The sequence below is a fragment of the Perca fluviatilis genome, chromosome 12, assembly GCF_010015445.1.
Source record: "Perca fluviatilis chromosome 12, GENO_Pfluv_1.0, whole genome shotgun sequence".
NCBI classification, from domain to species: Eukaryota; Metazoa; Chordata; class Actinopteri; order Perciformes; family Percidae; genus Perca; species Perca fluviatilis.
Window position 1 is genome coordinate 25,485,204 of NC_053123.1, and position 18,687 is coordinate 25,503,890.

The following is an 18,687-nucleotide window of genomic DNA, read 5'->3' on the forward strand; positions in this document are numbered from 1 at the left end:
CAATGCAGGCTCTCTGTTAGGTGTGTAGTCTCCAAGCCAAAACTATGTGGACACCCCGTTATTACACCCATATGAGATTGTTGAACACATGCTTCCAAAACATTCATATGCTGCTATAACAGGGTTTTCACCAGATTTTAGTTCACATACCTCCTCCAGAGCAGCAGAACACAAGTGTTTTCATAGTACTCCCCATTAATACTAAAACAATCTTGTAAAATCAGTTGAGTTTTCCTTTTAATAATGGCTCTTCTAACCTAATTTAAACGGATGAAATATATCAGATCAATGTGCATTGCCAGTTTTCTGTTAGTTGCATTTTGGTCCAGAGTAGAAAGATAGGTCAGCAGCTAGGATATAGTGGCATGAAATTGGATTTGGATATTCATGTTCCCCAGAGGGTGTCACACTCCTCATATAAAATCTTTGGATTCTCATGACTCCATTACCTTCTTTTTAGCACCATAATGAGATCAAACCTACTGTTATTGCCAGTATGTTGCTTGGTCTGTCCAACAGTTTTGAATGGTTAGGTGTAATGAACATTGCAGTCTTCAATGACAACTACTGAGGCTTCAGACTTGTAGTTTTATTAATGAATTGATTCTCACTCAAGACAGGTGGTCCTTAAAAATCACATTTCATGAATTTCCTGTAAAAAAAGTCAAATCCTGCAGTTGAAGAAAATGTTCTGCAGTAGCTATGGGTATATTTTTTAAATATGTCATACTTATCAAGAATTGCTAAACTCAAAGTTGAAATATATAATGACATCCTGAGAAAGAGACAATTGGAGCTCATGCATTTGAATGCTGATGTGTTTGCACCTCTGTTTAGACTGTGTCACTGTGAATAACGGCACTGCCTTCCTCACACCTGACACCCTCTGCACTAAACACTTGCTGAGACCTGTGGCTATTCATCAACTTGTCAGCAGCAGCAGACATCCATCATCCACTTTCACTCTGCAGGTCTGTCTTTATCCCTCACACACACACACACACACACACACACACACACCCTTGAGGGTACGGAGGAGGCCCCTTTAGGCTGACACATTGCCTGGGCTTTGGGGAGATTACATGGGTATGTGTGAAGGATGAGGCCACTAACCATCTCTGTATTGTTTTCATTTCCTCTAGCTACAGTTGTTTTTTCTTCCATATTCTAACAGGAAATGTGTGAAAATAGGAAAAAATGCTGATGCCAGAGGATGGCCTATTTCAGGTCTGAGAGGAGCACTAAAGCTTGGCAGGCTCTGGGTACGCATTATTCATTTTTCATGTTATTTTAATTTTAACATAAAAGAAAATCTCAGCTTTAGATGCTTGGGAGAAGGCCTCATTTTTGCCAGCTTTCAGTGGGAAAGTAGCAACTGGAGCAAGTAGAGAGGAGAGAATAAAATGTAACCAAAATATAATGAAAATTTAAATTATGAAACATAGTATCTATCATAACGTTAACAAGCTCATGAATATTACATTAACGGCTCAGTTGAACAGATATATACTGCAGTAGCACACTATTTACTGTCTACCCACCTTGTTGGATTTCAGTGGCGGAAGAAGTATTCAGATCCTTTACTTAAGTAAAAGTCCTGCATTGAAAATGTTACTTTTATTGGGTAACATTAAATATGTAGTACAGTACTTGGGTATATGTAGTTAGTTACATTCCACCACTGTTGGACTGTAAATAATACTTATTTAGTAGTATTTTGTTATAATGCATGATCTAGCACTGTTACTCTTATTTCTTGTTTTATTTTGTGTCCTGGTTGCTCAGGATACAAATGTGACTGAAAGCTCCAGCAGAAATCTTTTAAATCGATTTTGAGTTAAGAATCAGAAGGGTATTGCCAAAGTAACCCAATATATGATATAATAAGCAAAAATCAATATCGGACATAAAATAAGAGATTTTAAGAGATTTTAGAATTATAGAAAGAATTTTAAAAGTGTTTTTAACACAAACATTTATATTTGGTAGATGCTGTAAAATCATTGCATTGTGAATGTACCAAATAAGAACAATGATGTGATCAAACAATGAATTTAAGCGTGTATGTGGGTATACAAATAAATGAGAAACTGACACTTTTATGCAGAGGAAGCAGCAATGGGATAACAGGCTATCTATTTTAGAATTTTTAATATTAATTCATTCAGTTCAACTGGGAATCAAAAATATGTCCAAATATTCCTTTTTCCTTTTGATTTATCACTACAGAGCTTCTGTGATGCTGATGAGAGGTTTTCTTTACCCAAAATGCACAGCGAAAAAGCCACGTAAACGTAAAGAATCATCAACGCTGTCTGTTGCTAGCCGCCCCTTATAGATATATATACACACGGGCCGCCCCTGCTCACTGCACGTAGCTGCATACTGCTTATCACAGATGTCCACATGATGCTACACTCTTTTGGGTAGGTATTAATAATAATTAATACTCAACTGACTATCTCGGTTTGCCAGACGTGTGTGTTTTGTTTAGGCTTGCTAATAGCTAGCTAGCGTTAGGGTAGCAGCCAGCTGTTAGCTTCCTAGCCTGCTTACGTTAGCTAGCTGGAAGAAAATGTTGGTGAATAAGCTACTAACGGTGGCCGGTCTGGTGTAGTTTATACTGTAAACTGGCCGCTTACATTTAAGAAAAACTGTAGAAAATACGAACCTTGTAGCTAACTAATGCGCCAAGCGTTCGGCTGAGTTTTATGTCAGCAGATGTAAATAAACCCAAGTTATTCCTTAGCTAGGGACCCGCTGCCCCTAACGTTAGCTAGTTAGCATAAACGTCTTTTCAATTAAATTAAATTCAGTCGAATTATTTTTTTTTATTGAGTTTCAATAACCGTGTTTCCAAAGCAGCAAAATACAATGTGTCCAAATATTAGGACAGTCCACAATAAACAGTAATATGAACATTAACACAACATTAAGATTGGTTTATATTAATTACATATATAGTATTGTGTGTGTGTGTGTGTGTGTGTGTGTGTGTGTGTGTGTGTGTGTGTGTGTGTGTGTGTAATTTACTGTCCCTCAGGTTGTGGCATATTAATACATATTGGAAGCAGCATATGCCCGGTCTCCTTCTCCCAGGAGTATTTTTAATTTGGAGAAATCATTCAGCTCTTTGAAATCTGAGATCACAGAGTTGAACTTGTTAAAATAAATGTTTATTGTACTGTAAAACAGTGATTGAGTTTATGAACAAGCAACTTTAAAGAGCCCATATTATACTCCTTTTCAGCGTCCTATCATAATTATACTCTTGGGTTCTACTAGAATAGGTTTACATGCTTTGATGTTCAAAAAACATTATGGTTCTCATACTGCCAAATACATAACCCATTGCTATTAACCTGTGTATGTGTGTTAATTGTATAGCCCACTTGTTCTTGATAGGCTGGAAACAATAGACAGCGCTGATGGTTAGCTTAGCATGCATATAACCCTAACCATAGTAAATCAAAGGCATGCTAGCTGCCTTCATATGTAAAGCTAAAGGTCTGCAGGGCTATTGAGACCACACCCACTGCACAGATCATTTCTAGAATCCAACATTCTACAGCAGATTGAAGCTGATTGAAGACAGTACTGCATTTGAGGGGCTTATTGTTGTTCAATGAAGGAATCTATTAAAGTTCTGCTGAGGAAAAACTCAACATTTGCTTGAATGGGACTTTTGGGGAAGGGGGCATAGGCCACACTTTGCTTGTTACACATACAGGGATGCGCAGAAGCACACAAACATGCAAAAGATACAAATAAAAATATTACAATGTGAAATTGTATTATATGATTTGCTTGCTCGCTTTCAATACACGTACGAGCAGATTAGTTGCTTCTCGTGAAAATCTCTCTTTACAGCTTCCACCATCATAATAGCAATGCGCCAAGGTACAAACACGCCTGGCTTTTAAAGGGAATGGGAGATGACACTCTGATTGTTTTATTGCATGTTATACCCAAAACACCTATGATTAATTAAGACACTAAGTACAACCCTTGTGAACCATGTGCCTAGCGCACATACCCTTTTTTCCACCGTTAAACTAGCAAAAGTGGATTCTGGTGCAGGTGCATGAAGCTTCACGCTGTGTGTTTAGATGGTTAAAATCATAGACCGTATATAATGAACCAATAGACCCCGTTGCTCTGGACGGAGACCAGTGAAGGCTATTAGAAGCACTTTTCCGGTGATCTCTTGCTTTACTGCGCAGCCTCCAACTGAGAGAGACGACGTAAATGTGACGTGAGCAACGTGTCTGAAAGTTGTAAGTCTTCTGGTAGCTGTGCCAAGAGAAATCTCAATCATTCCCAATCTTGCAGAGACAGAGAGCGTAGGTATATGTGATTACTACTATGTGACACAATCGTTAGCCTATTTTTACAAAAACGTCTGCTACGGAGCCATAATGTGAGGTACAAGGTAATGGAGCCTTTTATATATTGTCGTGTTTCTTTAGAACTAAACTAAACAAATAAAGTCTTTAAACGCTTCAGATGTAAAGTTATTCTCTGTCGAGTTCTGAAGCAAAGCTTACCCCCTTTGTTAAAATAGGGCCCTCTGTCTGACCTCTTGGCCCGCCTTCCTGAAAAGTCCTGATTGCTCTGATTGGTCAGCTGGACCACAATGTTGTAATTGTTCAACCAAATTCAAACAAGCCACTGGCCGGCTGTGCTTGCTCAAGCAGCACCAATGGGTAGCACAAATAAAAAAAACTGGGCTGGATTTCTCTACAAAAGTTTTTTTTGTACTTTAAACATCTATAACATATACAAAAAACTATATAACACACTAAAATGCAGGGAAAATCCAAAAAGCATAATAGGGGCTCATTAAGAGAAAAAATACACACTGTAAGTAAGAGTCACTAAAGGAGATTAGAGAAGAGACCTATGGTATATCAGGCTTTGGAAAGCAACAACTGAATTTTGCTTGACCCATTTAGGAAAATTTAGAATTTGCGGTAAATGACTTAAGCGATTGATTGGTTATCACAAAAGTTGCAGATACATTGTTTTTGGTTATTCTTTCATCTGTACTCTGAAGTATTAAAGATCTCACACCATGTACAATTTTGGTCAAATTGAACATTATCTTTTATCTAGACATGCATTTGAACAAAATTAAGAGCCTTGTTTTGAACAACAATATTCAATATGTTATTGCTACACTCTCAACAAGCTTTCTTCCCTTTTTACATCGGTTTGCAGGGCTTCAGTAAGATTGCCAGAGCTGTAAGATGTCGATGGTGTTGTTTGCCTCTGTGGTTCGGGTCCGGGATGGCCTGCCTCTCTCTGCATCCACTGATTATGAGCAGGACAGAGAGCTTCAGGAAACCAAGAGGCACCTCAAGGGTCTCTCCAAGAAACTCAGCCAGTTCCCTGACCGCTGCACACTTAAGACTGGACCATACAATGTCAAGTAGGTCATATGGGATGTTCATTTTAAATTTCCAATATTTGGGGATTTTGAAGAGACCCTTTACATGCAACTCACACATAAATTAAACAGACATTATTTAAAAAAAGGATATCCAGTTATGATAACTGTGGATAACTATTTATATTTGCTAAATAAAAGCAGCATTTGTATGGCTTTGCATTCATTCATTTAACATATTCATATATATTCAAAATAAAAGTTTAGAGATTTGACACCTATGGGTGATTAAACAATCTCCTGCTGACAGTTTTTCTGCTCTCTTGACCCTCTAACACAACTTTGATAGAAAATAGCATTTTAATATGAGTGATGACAGCTAGGCCCTCATGTGAGGCGTCAAACTGTTTCTAAAAGCCCCGCTGGTGCTCAGGGAAATGCTTTGAAAATCTCAAGTACTTGTTTGTAAAGAGCTAATTAGTCTTATTAAGACGGAGAACATGAACCCAAAAGAAACTCTAAACCATAAATGAGTTTTCTGAACATTTTAACAATCAGAGTATCCTTTGATGAGAGCCAGAAGTATTCGAAGAAAGAAGGTGAAAAGACAGTAAAGGTCAGAATGAGGCACGCGGCGTATAAAGTCACGGGTTCATCTGTGATATTCTGTTATATTGTGTTGTATGTCTGTGTCATGAAAGCAAGAGGGTATTCTATGTATTCTTCTGCAAGAAAATGACTCATGACTGATGATTGTAACATTAGCGGACTTAATTTGGAACACAAGTTCTCTTGTTTTATCATTTGAAGTTTAATAGAGCTTTAGTATATAGTGTTTCTGATAGGATTTAGGGGCTTACGTTTGCAGTATTTTTAACAAAGACTACTTAATATTCTTTGATATTCATGCTGTAACTCATATTAATGCATCCTAATTTATACCAGTTATACCTTTTGGACTTTATCAAATTTTGTTTTATCTTTTACTCAACAGTGATGGTTATGATTAGCTACTATTTCCGTATGTCACTAGTAGGTGTCTGAGATCTTCTGATCAGGGCTTAGTGGTTGTTCCTTCCACCTGGCCATAAAACTAAAGGAGACTTTGCCTTTTTTAAGTTATGGCTCCTAAATTTGTCTTATATTGTGAAACACTGTGTGATGTCTGCTCTTGAAATATGCTATATAAGTTAACTTTAGAATCAGAAAAGGATTTATTGCCAAGCAAGTAACACTTACAAGGAATTTGCTTTGGTTGTTAGTGCATACATAAACATTTAACATGTACTTACTTTTAGTGATGCACCGATGTGAAAATTGTGGCCGATACCGATATTAATATTGCGGTTATGGCCGATACCGATATTTACCGATGTCGATATCTCTGTACAGAAAACACATTTTTATGATAATCAAATAAGGAACTATTTACCAAAACGCATTGTTTTTACTTTTGTGATTTATTTTAAGAAATCGCTGATATTGGGCACCTTTACCTGTGTGCAAAATATGACTGTCATCAGATTTTCAGAAGAAAAAATAAATATTTATATAAAAATAAATTTTTAAAAGGATACAAGTGTGTCCTGAATTCACACTATGAATAAGCCAACCAGCCAAGAGTATTCACAATAAACATCTAACTCACTTGAGACCAAGTCACTGTATTCTGTGAACATTGTACAACAGCTCAAAACTTTAAAGTACAGTAGTAGGCCTTAAATGGCCAAAGCCAAATGTATTGAAAAAGGTAAAATGTGAAAATGGAGCCAGAACAAACTGGACTGAACAGACACTGGCTTTTACAGTCTTCTGAACTGTAAGTACAGTAACTGCCAAGTACTTTAGGGTTAGGCCTAACCCTCAAAATTATAGAAATTGGTGCCTTCTAGGCCAAGATAAGCCAGAAAATGTGTTTTTGGCTCTTATGGATGAAAGACACCAAATCCCAGAATGCACTTGTTTCGCTGCTTAGACTCCACTCACAAGCCATGCCTACCGTTTACAGACCGACAGTGAGGCAGCGTTCAACTCAACCCAAATGTGTTTTATTGTCATTTCAACCATATACACGAAACAACATTTCAACGTGGCTCTAATGGTTACTAGGGCTGCAACTAACGATTATTTTAATAATCGATTAATCTGTCGATAATTTTTTCGATTAATCAATGAATCTGATAAAAAAAAGCATTCATTTACATCAACTCAATACATACTTGCATACATACTTGTTGTTTTAGTTAATAGTTGTGTAAAGGTAAGTAACCCAAGAGCAGATACAGACAAGACACACACACACACACACACACACACACACACACACACACACACACACACACACAAAGCTTATTCATTAAATTATTACTATCATTGTAGTAAGTGCAAGTTAAGTTCATTTATACAACACACACAAAAATATTTGTCAACAATAACTGATATGGGACAAAGCACAGAATATATACATGACAACAGATTAAAAAATGAATGGGCCAAAAAAAAAGGCGTGTGAATAAAACCGTATCTTTAGTCTTGCAAACTATACCACCCGTTTTACTACTGTTTAACGAGCTAACGTTAGCTTGTCATGCTAGTCAGCTGGATAACGAGTAAATGCCACACCAGCACCAGAAGAGGGATGTAACGTTCCTCACTTCAAAACGGAACAGGAGTAGGATAGTGTAGTGACTTTACCCTGCTGTTGAACTCCCTTCCTCCTCATCAAGGACTCCAACATGTTTACTTTTTAAGTGCTGACTCATCACCGTGGTGCGCCCGTGCCATGCTGTGTCGCTTTTTCTTATCTTGCAATTAAACGTTTTCAATTTATGTACTGATTTCTCTGCCTCCGCCGTGTGTTTCAGAACAACGTTACGAGTCTCTCCGGGCTCTCGCCGTATTTCCTCTACCCCCACTCTGCTCTTTTTTCTTTTCTTTCGCTCCGCGCTGCTCCGCTCTGCGCTCAACTAATTTTTTCCGCGACTGAGTGGCGTAATAGTTGCGCGACACAACGAATCGATAGTGAAATTCGTTGCCAACTTTTTTAATAATCGAATTTTATCGATTCGTTGTTGCAGCCCTAATGGTTACACATTTAAAATATATAAAAACGACATACGAAACAGGTGTTTACAGTCCACCAAGCGCTAATGCTAGTATGCGTTAGCTGAACTTTACGTGTGTGCGCAATAGGTAAATGTAGCCGATTATAAACACCGTTGTAAATTTGCGTGAAATTTATAATGGTCGGCATTTACTAGTTACAAACTCCCCAAGCAGTGTTCTACTAAATTTTCCAGTGTCCCACTTCGCCGGCAGATTCCGTCTGGCAAAAACCATTGACATATATATAATGGACCAATAGACCCCGTTGCTCTGGACGGAGACCAGTGAAGGCTATTAGAAGCACTTTTCCAGTGATCTCTTGCTTTACTGCGCAGCCTCCAACTGACAGAGACAACGTAGATGTGACGTGAGCAACGTGTCTGAAAGTTGTAAGTCTTCTGGTAGCTGTGCCGAGAGAAATCTCAATCATTTCCAATCTTACAGAGACGGAGAGTGTAAGTATATGTAAGGAGATAACATAAGCAGAGGCTAATTATTGTTAACTAACATGCTAGTTAACATTAGTAATTAAACCTAAACAGCTAACGTAAGTCCAAACTGCCTGCGAGCTTCTCCTGTACTATACGGTAATTCCTCTACTGTGCGACAGTAAGTCTCGTGGTTGTGACACAATCGTTAGCCTATTTTTACAAAAACGTCTGCTACGGAGCCATAACGTGAGGTACAAGGTAATGGAGCCTTTTATACATTGTTGTGTTTCTTTAGAAATAAACAATGGACAAATAGTCTTTAAACGCTTCAGATGTAAAGTTATTCGCTGTCAAGTGACGTAAAAAAAAATGGCGGTCAGCGGAATGCTAACGGGAGGTGATGGCCAGGTAGCCACAAAATGGCGACATAGATGGCTCGAGTTCTGAAGCGAAGCTTACCCCCTTGGCAAAAACCAACATCCCCGCCCCCAGACTCGCTGCTGCTGCTGCTTCTTCTTCTTCTGATTTCGGCAGTATAGACGCTGTTAAGCGTATTACTGCCCTCCACAGGTCAGATTTAGATCTAAATTCTCACACACACGTCAAATACACAGGAATGATTCACATCGGCCCTATTCATCGGCCCTATTTTGACATCGGAACGATACCGATGTGTAAAAAAATGACCATATCGGCCGATATTATATCGGCGGCCGATATATCGTGCACCACTAACTTACTTACTGTAGGTGAAATATTCATTACACATCCGTAGATAGTGTGCTTTCACCACTGTGAAACTAGAGGCCACACCGTTATTACTTCCTTCTAATATTTGTGTTAGTCATTTGCTTGATTTCTGAGGCACTGCAGCTACACAGTGACATGCTGGTATTTCAGAAATGCCCTCATTCTTCAGATATATTCTATACTTATGTTGTTTCTTTGCCTAGCCACATGATAATCATCACATCTGCCTTTACTGTTTGTTGACATATATTCTATACTTATGTTGTTTCTTTGCCTAGCCACATAATAATCATCACCTCTGCCTGTACTGTTTGTTGACATTTTTGTTTGACATCAATTTAGATGTTGCTGTGATAATAGACTCCTTTCAATTGTGCTCTGAGCTTTTCAGATGATGTAGAAGTCTTTGTAGCTGTAGAATTTAATTTGTGCTCAGCGTATCCATTAACACTGACGGGCCAAACGATAGTGTCTGCCGAGGTGCATATGAATGTAAATGTGGAATTGTGTTTAATTAGCTGTGAATGTGTGAGTTTTAGGCACACATGTGCTTACATAGTGTTTGTACCGTATTAAGACCAGCAACCAGAATAATGAAATGCCATTGTTTTTATTTTGTTTATAGTCTCTGTCCTAATTACAGTTTCCCAGGGTTTCTGTCAAGAGTGTAGTGCATGAATAGTGTGTGTGTGTGTGTGTGTGTGTGTGTTTCAGTTTTACGAGCGCACTGGGTGTTGGATACCTGATGGTGTGCACTGCAAACTACCCCAATGTGCTGGCCTTCTGCTTCCTGGACGAGCTACAGAAGGAGTTTATTGTCACCTATGACACGAAAAGAACCAGCAGCGCTGTGCGGCCGTACTCCTTTATTGAATTTGGTGAGCTCCATGGAATTTCACAGCATGTTTCAGCTTCATTAATAATACGGGGGCAAGATTTATCGCAAAATAACAAGACGCATCAATATCTCTCCAAAATTAGGCTCATGTTGAAGCATTTTTTTAATTTATTTTTTATATTCTTGACCAACTGCCACTTTGCTCGTTTGAAAGCCATGCTGTCTCTCTCTCATGGGTGGGCCAAATTCTCTGGGCGGGCAAAGCAGAGAAAGGGGAGGTAACCTTGCTTCTTATGACCTCATAAGGAGGAGATTCCAGATCTGCCCATCTGAGCTTTCATTTTCTCAAAGGCAGAGCAGGATACCCAGGGCTCGGTTTACACCTATCACCATTTCTAGCCACTAGGGGACCATAGGTAGGCTGGGGGAATGCATGTTAATGTTAAAAAACCTCATAAAGTGAAATAAATGTTCATGCCATGGGACCTTTAACCACCTTGTTGTTGTGCTGACTTCCATCCTTCAGACACCTTCATCCAGAAGACCAAACAGCGCTACAACAGCCCGCGTTCCCTCTCCACCAAGATCAACCTGGCTGACATGCAGACAGAGATCAAGCTGCGACCGCCCTACCAGCTCTCTCCTGAGGAACTGCAGGCTGTTAATGGATTCTCAGTTCACACGCCCTCTAAATACAAAGGCATAGGTAGGACATGAGCTGCTGCCACACATATACATGCCCCCATACATCCATGTATACAAGAAGTTTGCTTTTATAATGCTAATTACTTAATTTCCCTTCTGGGGATCAATAAAGTGTTATCTCATATTATCTTATTCTCATTACGTGGCACTATTCAGACCGGTAGCACTGGCCTTTGTAACACAATGACTGACAGGTCACTAGTGATTTCATTAGAATACTGTATCCATACCTGTCATTGTTCATATCGCTTTTTAAACTGTTTGGCTTTAGACCAGTCCACATCAAACCACATGCTTCTTGTAATGTTTAAAGGTGTAGTACAGTCATTCTTTTCCATCTGTGCATTTTTAGTAAAATATGATTATATTGTACTGTCCTAGTTTTGTGCTGTAGAGCATCAGCACAAACCTTAAATACCAATTTTAAGTAAAAAAAAAAAAAGTCCATCTTTCCGTAGACGGTTATCTTGCTGAACGATATCTGAGACATATTATTTTCACTTAAAACAAAAATATATATATACACTTTTGAAAACTGGAAATAAACCTTGTTAAAATCAATTAGACCAATAATACTAACATTTAAAAAAAAAGAAAATTTGCAACACTTGCAGCATTTATTTTAATTACATTTTAGGAATACTTAAGGGTTCATTTGGGGTTTTCTCCTTTTTTCTTCCCTTTAAATTATGTGAAGCATTTTCCAAACTACCCTTGCTGTTACAGGGGCATTGTTTATTTTAAACAGCAGTGACCTGTATTCTTGCAACAGGAAACTTTTGGAAGCAACATAAAATCTGTGTAAATATCAACCAATTTTCTTCATTTAAGGTATTTTCCAGTAAAAAAAATCTGTACCAATAAAAAATAATGAACCTTAAGGGTAATGCATGGTGGTCATTGCTTAGTAAAACAGCTCCACTGCTATTCTGTAGCTCAGCCTTTCCTACCCCTCAGCTCCTCCAGACAACCACCCTCTTCCATGCACCGTCACACCTCAGCTGCCCAAAGCTAAGCAATGCCACCTTGGGTCACTTAGAGCTGTTGTCTTCCCCCTGACATCCTCTTCAGGGCAGCTCTCCATGCTTTGTTCACTTTGTTGGTTGCCCTTGCCAGTTTTTTTTTGAGAACATAAATCATTTTCTCCTGAGGGATGAAGTATGCTAATCGCATAATAGTGACTCATCACTCTTTTTACCGTGCCAGGATATTTTGGAAGTCAGAAGATTTAAAAGCACTATATGCTTGGCTTTTTATTGCTATTCAAGGATTTATTATTTTATCCTGCATATAAGTTTTTATCAATAATTACATTTCAGAAAATGTATGTTTTGTCCTTTGGAAAGTAGATTTCTTCTTAATGTATTTGTAGTTCATTTGTCAAGGCAGATTTTTCTGAGCCTGTAATACTGTCCTTTCTCTCTTCCAGCTCCCACACAGATGTTGGAGCCAGTGACTCTCCCAGGCATCGTGTCCTGTGTGCTCAGTATCCTCTGTGGAGGCCTAAACCTGCTGCGAGGGGTCCATGCTATAGAGAGTATACTACAGGTCAGGACATAACTGAGATCACATTCAAACAGATTCAGTTTCTCTTGAAGGGAATGTCTGGTTTCCTATGACCTAGGTTTTGATTTTCATAGTTTTGGCTGTCCATCATATTGGTAACAAACTAAAGTTAATCTTCTGAGATCTGGAAATGTGACAACATTGCTAAACCAAAGTCACATGTGGCAAGAAACACAAGCAGTCAGATGATCAAACATATTTTAAACAAACTTCTAGGTTAGTCAAAAAATTTAACTCTCTGTAAAATGACTACCAAACTATCTGTTGTAAACCCCCATCGCAGTTTACAGAGCGACTTTCTGGCTCAACTACTTTCCTGTATCATTGTAGTTGTGTGTTCACACTTTTACTTTTAACTTTCAACTTTATTTTGTCCCCGGAGGGCAATTGGTTATGCAGCAAGGTATATAATACATAAACATTGTTTTAATAATTGTCAGACTACTTGTGTTTTCTGCCCCATCTGACTTTATTGTCACAACATTATCATACAATGCAACCGATAGAAATTATGGCAAAAACGACCAAAATAAGAATTGCCATTAATCTGAATTTTCAGCATGCCATATGCTGTCCATTCTGTTCCTTGATGTCACATCAAATTCCATTAAACTAAATGATAGATATATGTGTATGTGTGTATGTCGTCGTACTGCTTTTATGATGCCTTGTCTAGACATGGATGACTTAAAAAAAAAAAAAAATCCCTTTTCTTCCTGTCTGCAGAATGACGATGAAGACTTTAATTACGTGATTGCCTTCTTCCTTGGCACAGCAGCCTGTCTTTATCAGGTAAGTGATAGTCTGCGGTAAGAGTAGCCCATGACTGGCTGACTAACAGCCCTGCACTTTACAGCTCAGCAGCTTGTCAGCTAGACTAACATTAGCAAAAGCTCAATGCCTTTCACCCCACTACCTTCTCTAAAACATTTTCATCAACTCCGTAAGTGCAGCTCCTGGTTCTAAATGGAGCAACACAAATTGGTAGACTGATGGGGGAACAAAGTTATCAGATGGGATTTACTTACTTACTTACCAGACATATTGTCCCATGAAGGACATTAATAATGAAAACATTTCACTGGTCAATGTCAGTCACACAAAGTGTGCAGCATTCAAATTCTTCTCTGCTGTTCTCCTTTCAGTGCTACCTGTTTGCCTACTTCTCTGTCTGGAGGAACAGTAAGTCCTTCCTGGCGTTTGCACTCATCTGTCTGTCCAACATGTATCTGTATGAACTGAGGAACATGTGGCAGATCCTCTTCCATGTGGCGGTGGGGGCCTTCATGACCCTGCAGATCAGACTGAGGCAGCCGCTGGGCAAAGCGCCAGACTACAATGTCTGACAAAAACCTAAAACACAAAGAGCAAAAGGGCCTTCAGTCAGATGGTCCCGCACGTGTCTTGGAAATACAGCGGAGACGCCACTGGGGACAAAGTGGAAACAAAAAACAATCCTCCCTGTTCAGGAAGAAAAACCATAAAATCTTGCAGCACCACAGTAGTACTCCATCACAGCACCAGTGGACAGCTCTCAGTGTGGACTTGGAGGAAACTGCCTGAATCATTAAAGGATTTTATGGGGTTGACTTGGGAAGATGTCTACTTCCGACCATTGTCTGATAAAGATATTTGCTTTTACTTCCTTTCAGTGCAGCCTTAGTTTAGGTCAGAGTCCTGCATGTGTCCAATTTTTGCAAAACTCTCCCTGAGGGGAAATAGGTCTTGCAGCCGGGTAAAACAGAACACCCAGAGACGTAGGCACATGGACTCAGGTACAGAAAACATGATAAAATACATCAAGTAAAAACAGGAAACCTAGAGTATGCCATCGCTAAAACCATCATCATCAGCCCCCAGTATTATGGAAAACTATCATCACTTGCACTTTAGTAGTAAGGAACGCATGGTATGAATATGAAACCCTTGGGGACCAGATTTCCAGGTGTATTGATGCACATCAGATACATTGTATGTGGCCCTTTTTTGAATTTGACCAGACATTTAATGACCGCTTTCGATACTCGAGCTACAGTACAGACACATTTCTGGTTGTACCCAAAATTGTTGAGGTACCCAGGCCTATTATTTCCTTAAATTCAGCCAACAACCTATGTAGGATTAGGTTAGGCTTAACAAATGTTTAGCACTATACAGCTGAAATTAAACACAGTAATCTCTATTTTATGTACATAGAATTGTTATGACTGATAAAATGACTTGGAAAGATGAACATAAAAAGACTGCAGGACTGGACATTCATTTCATATTCTTGTACAGTTTTTGGTTTTTCCCTCTCCCATTTACGTCACCCACATCCAGGTAATCATGCATGTTTCTTGTGTCTGTTACATGCACTTTTTGCACATGTACTCCTGTGCACCTGACCGGTGCAGGACTCTGGTTTAGGTCTTTGTTTAAAACTATGCAATGCTGCCTTGTGTGTGTGTGTGTGGCCCTCATTTCAGTTTTAGGGGTATTCTGTATAAGGAGCAAATTATTCTACCTTATTTTGCAGATATTTGTCATTTTGTAGACAGTTAATTTTGCTATTTATTTACTGACTGATTATTCAGTCACATGTGGTTAGTGACAATTTATAAAGATTTTATTAGTTTAATTTATTGTTTTATAATTGCTCCTTTTGTCTTCATGCAGACTCCCATCTAGTTATCACAAAGTAACTACTGCTCCAGTAGACCCAGTCAGTCGGTTAACATTCATATCCTACTCCACACCCACACAGCCTAATGGCATATGTCGGTTTCAAGTGACTGTTGATTAGCAGGTTAGTGTTGGTAGCAGTAAAGATGAGTAGCTGAAGCCTGAGGGAGCCAGTATCCTCTCCGTGTGCTTTTCCTTCCACGGAGCCCACCGGTTTCAACATGGTCGCGTCTGCCACTCACAAACTCAACAAACTCCCCCTCTTACACTTTTGCCTGCGTAATGGATATTATCATAGTTTTCAGGAGAGGCCACATTCATCGTTATTAGGCAGTGTGAGATTTGTTCAGGCAATTTGATAAGATTTCCTGGCATCCTGCACCATTCCAACAATATATAGCAAACAACTGGAGAAGGGTAGAGAATTGAGTCATGCCTTTGTTCATTGTTCATGAGACGCTCAACAGTTGTTCCAGGATTGTCATAATGTTTTTCTCTCTCTCTCTCTCTCTCTCTCTCTCTCTCTCTCTCTCTCTCTCTCTCTCTCTCTCTCTCTCTCTCTCTCTCTCTCTCTCTCTCTCTCTCTCTCTCTCTCTCTCTCTCTCTCTCTCTCTCTCTGGAAGAAGTTAAAAGTAAAAATGAAAAGCAGTGTGCAGCTCCCCTCCATGTCCATCTGGCATCTGCACTACAGATCTGCCGGGGGACTGCTGCAACACTTCAGCCTCCTATGATTCATCATCGTGCTCTCTGAATGTTCTTTTGCTTTCCAACAGCGGTACCACACCTACATGACCTAATAGCTCTTTTCACAATATGGCTCAGACTCGATTGGATTTGAATTAAGCTTTGCTGGCTCCGATTTGTTTGTGTTCACATTCTCCTTTTCCACAGCAGTCACAGTAAATGTGTAGTGGGGTGTATTGTGTAAAATAGGAAGAGTGAAATTTAGCTATTTTATACTGGTTTATCCAAGTATAGAAAATGAATGTAATTCTTTTCAGGTGTTTAAACTTTGGAATGAGCTGCTGAAAACTTGTATGTATTGTTGTACAAAGTTTTCACATTTACATTTTTTGACACTAGAGTGTAGTACACCTTTTGAAGTTCCCCAGTCGTGATTAGAATACACAAATATTGTAAACAATTATGTCTGTCATATTCAGCAAATTAAGATCTGGAAAAAAAAGTGGATTTGATGTGAAATTTTAACACTGGATTTAAAGCATATCGTGAGACCAGAAGTGCTTGAATTTTGTCTGTTTTCTGTTGCACATAAAGACTCATTGATTCAGCTTAATGTTATCCAGTCCTCTTAAGTCCACTTGAAACATATCTATTCTTATATTAGGACTCATTGTGTCTGAGCTCAACTATGGAACATAAAACATTGGAAACATTAAAGAAATCTGGGACATTACAATGCTATCCATTCTTTAACATCAAATGTGCTCTTACAATCAGCACTGCTGACGCTTAATGAGATGTTTGATCAGATCTGATGCATGTTGCTGTGGTCGGGAAAAAACTGAATTATGAAAAAGATTAGAGGATTCCGTACATAAAGGGGTATCGGATCCAAGGCCTTTATACTATAACATAAACATTTACCCCTTGGAGGCTGGCGCCTCCAGCATATGATAAAGGAGCAGTGGAGTTTCAGATTTAATCCCCCCTTCCCCAAAGTCATTTTTCTTTTAGAGCAACAACATAACATGCAACAGATTCCCTCATGATTGAGAGGCAGCTGAAACACTTCTCAGGAAGCACTTTTTATTTTGCATGTAATGGTAGTATTTTGAATTTGATCGTAATTGTTATTTGTGGGCGCCTCATTATAAGAAACAGCAATTTCCTCCAGATGGAGATTAATGGAGCAGGAATATGTATTTTTTCCGGTGCAGGAAATATGTGGATTTTAATAACAAATAGGCGCTGCAGGTGTAAATTGCTACTTGAAGCACAATTTCAACTTGTTACAAGTAAATGTCAGTGGTGATAATGTTTTTGTGGCAGAGGTCACACAGTTAGGGGCTTTCAGGTTGGCTATTCAAAAAGTTCAAAATCATTAAGTCTGAGGACTTTGTTTGCTCCATCATGTGCTTGAGTTCCACTGAGAAAAGCCTGTACTGTGGTTACTGGCTGCAGTACAGCAGCTGTTTACCCCATTATAGACCATTCCTGAAATCCTTTATCTTAAGATGCTCTATTTAAATGGAGAGAATTTAATTTAAATTACCGTCCAGCAAATATTACAAGTTATTGAATTAGCTATTAACCAAGACCCTTATTCATTCCTAATTCCTAATGTCATGACCAATGATTTGACTTCTATATAAATAAAGATATTAAAGCTGTAATGGATGGAGTAACACTCAGGGTGCTAATCAGCAGATTAGCATTTTTGCTTCCCTCTCTTTCATCATATATAAACAGTAATCATGATGAAGAAGACAAAGGACCCCATGTCCAAACCAAGTGATGTAGTGCTGCTGCCACCTGTTGGTGAGTCATGTGAACATGTTAAAGAATCCAAGAGTTCAGCACAATGCCAGCTGAGGGGTTTTAAACACTGGTGCATTAGACAGCTTTAAAAGGGGGATAGTTTCTCACTTAAAGCATTTTACTTCCACTATAGATTCTATACGGCCAAAAGTATGTGGACATCTGAGCTTTACATGCATATGGGTTTGTTAAGTATATAAAACTATTTCATTTTGGACCTGGCTTTGAGCACAGAGGCAATGTCATGTTGAAACAGGAAAAGGTCTTTCCTAAACAGTTGCAATAAAGTTGGAAGAACAACATGGTCTAACAGATCCCTTTGTGCTGCAGCATAAAGATTTCCCTGAATTCGATCCAAGGGCCCAAACCTCAGGATGTCCACATACTTTTGGCCATGAACTTTTGCATTTGATAAAATACTAGCTTTTATGCAAAACCTTTAGCTTTGCTACTATAAGATTATGCTGAGACAGCAGCATGCACAAATTAAACAGTAATTCATCTAAATCCATTAATTGAGCTGACAACACAGGCAGACTAAGCAGAAAAGTATCCAGAAGAAATGATGTAGTACCTGTAAAACATCTCAGCAGTTTATTGGACTGTAAAAAAAAAAAAAAAGAGCATAGTGTTTTGCATGACAACAAAAACAAACCACGGTTTTGCCTCTGTTTTTTGTCACAGACGCTGCCTCATCTTGTCATGTTATCATCATGAGGATCCTCCGCTGTAGAAAT

At 38.8% G+C, this 18,687-nt stretch overlaps 1 protein-coding gene across 1 annotated transcript; it reads left to right on the forward strand.

The window, feature by feature from the left end:
• Positions 1 to 2,280: 2,280 nt before the first annotated feature.
• Positions 2,281 to 16,865, forward strand: sec22a (SEC22 homolog A, vesicle trafficking protein). The gene is made up of 7 exons (XM_039818519.1): positions 2,281 to 2,426; positions 5,221 to 5,431; positions 10,390 to 10,553; positions 11,040 to 11,219; positions 12,648 to 12,766; positions 13,511 to 13,576; positions 13,930 to 16,865. Exons 2-7 carry the CDS (start codon positions 5,250 to 5,252, stop codon positions 14,128 to 14,130), a joined length of 912 nt encoding a protein of 303 aa, XP_039674453.1. The 5' UTR covers positions 2,281 to 2,426; positions 5,221 to 5,249; the 3' UTR covers positions 14,131 to 16,865.
• The last annotated feature ends 1,822 nt before the right edge of the window (positions 16,866 to 18,687 follow it).

Coding starts and splice junctions, on each gene's coding strand:
- sec22a (XM_039818519.1), top strand. CDS start 5,250: ATGTCGATGGTGTTGTTTGCCTCTGTGGTTCGGGTCCGGGATGGCCTG. Junction 12,767..13,510: donor CTATAGAGAGTATACTACAG/GTCAGGACATAA, acceptor TCCTGTCTGCAG/AATGACGATGAAGACTTTAA. Junction 13,577..13,929: donor CAGCAGCCTGTCTTTATCAG/GTAAGTGATAGT, acceptor TTCTCCTTTCAG/TGCTACCTGTTTGCCTACTT.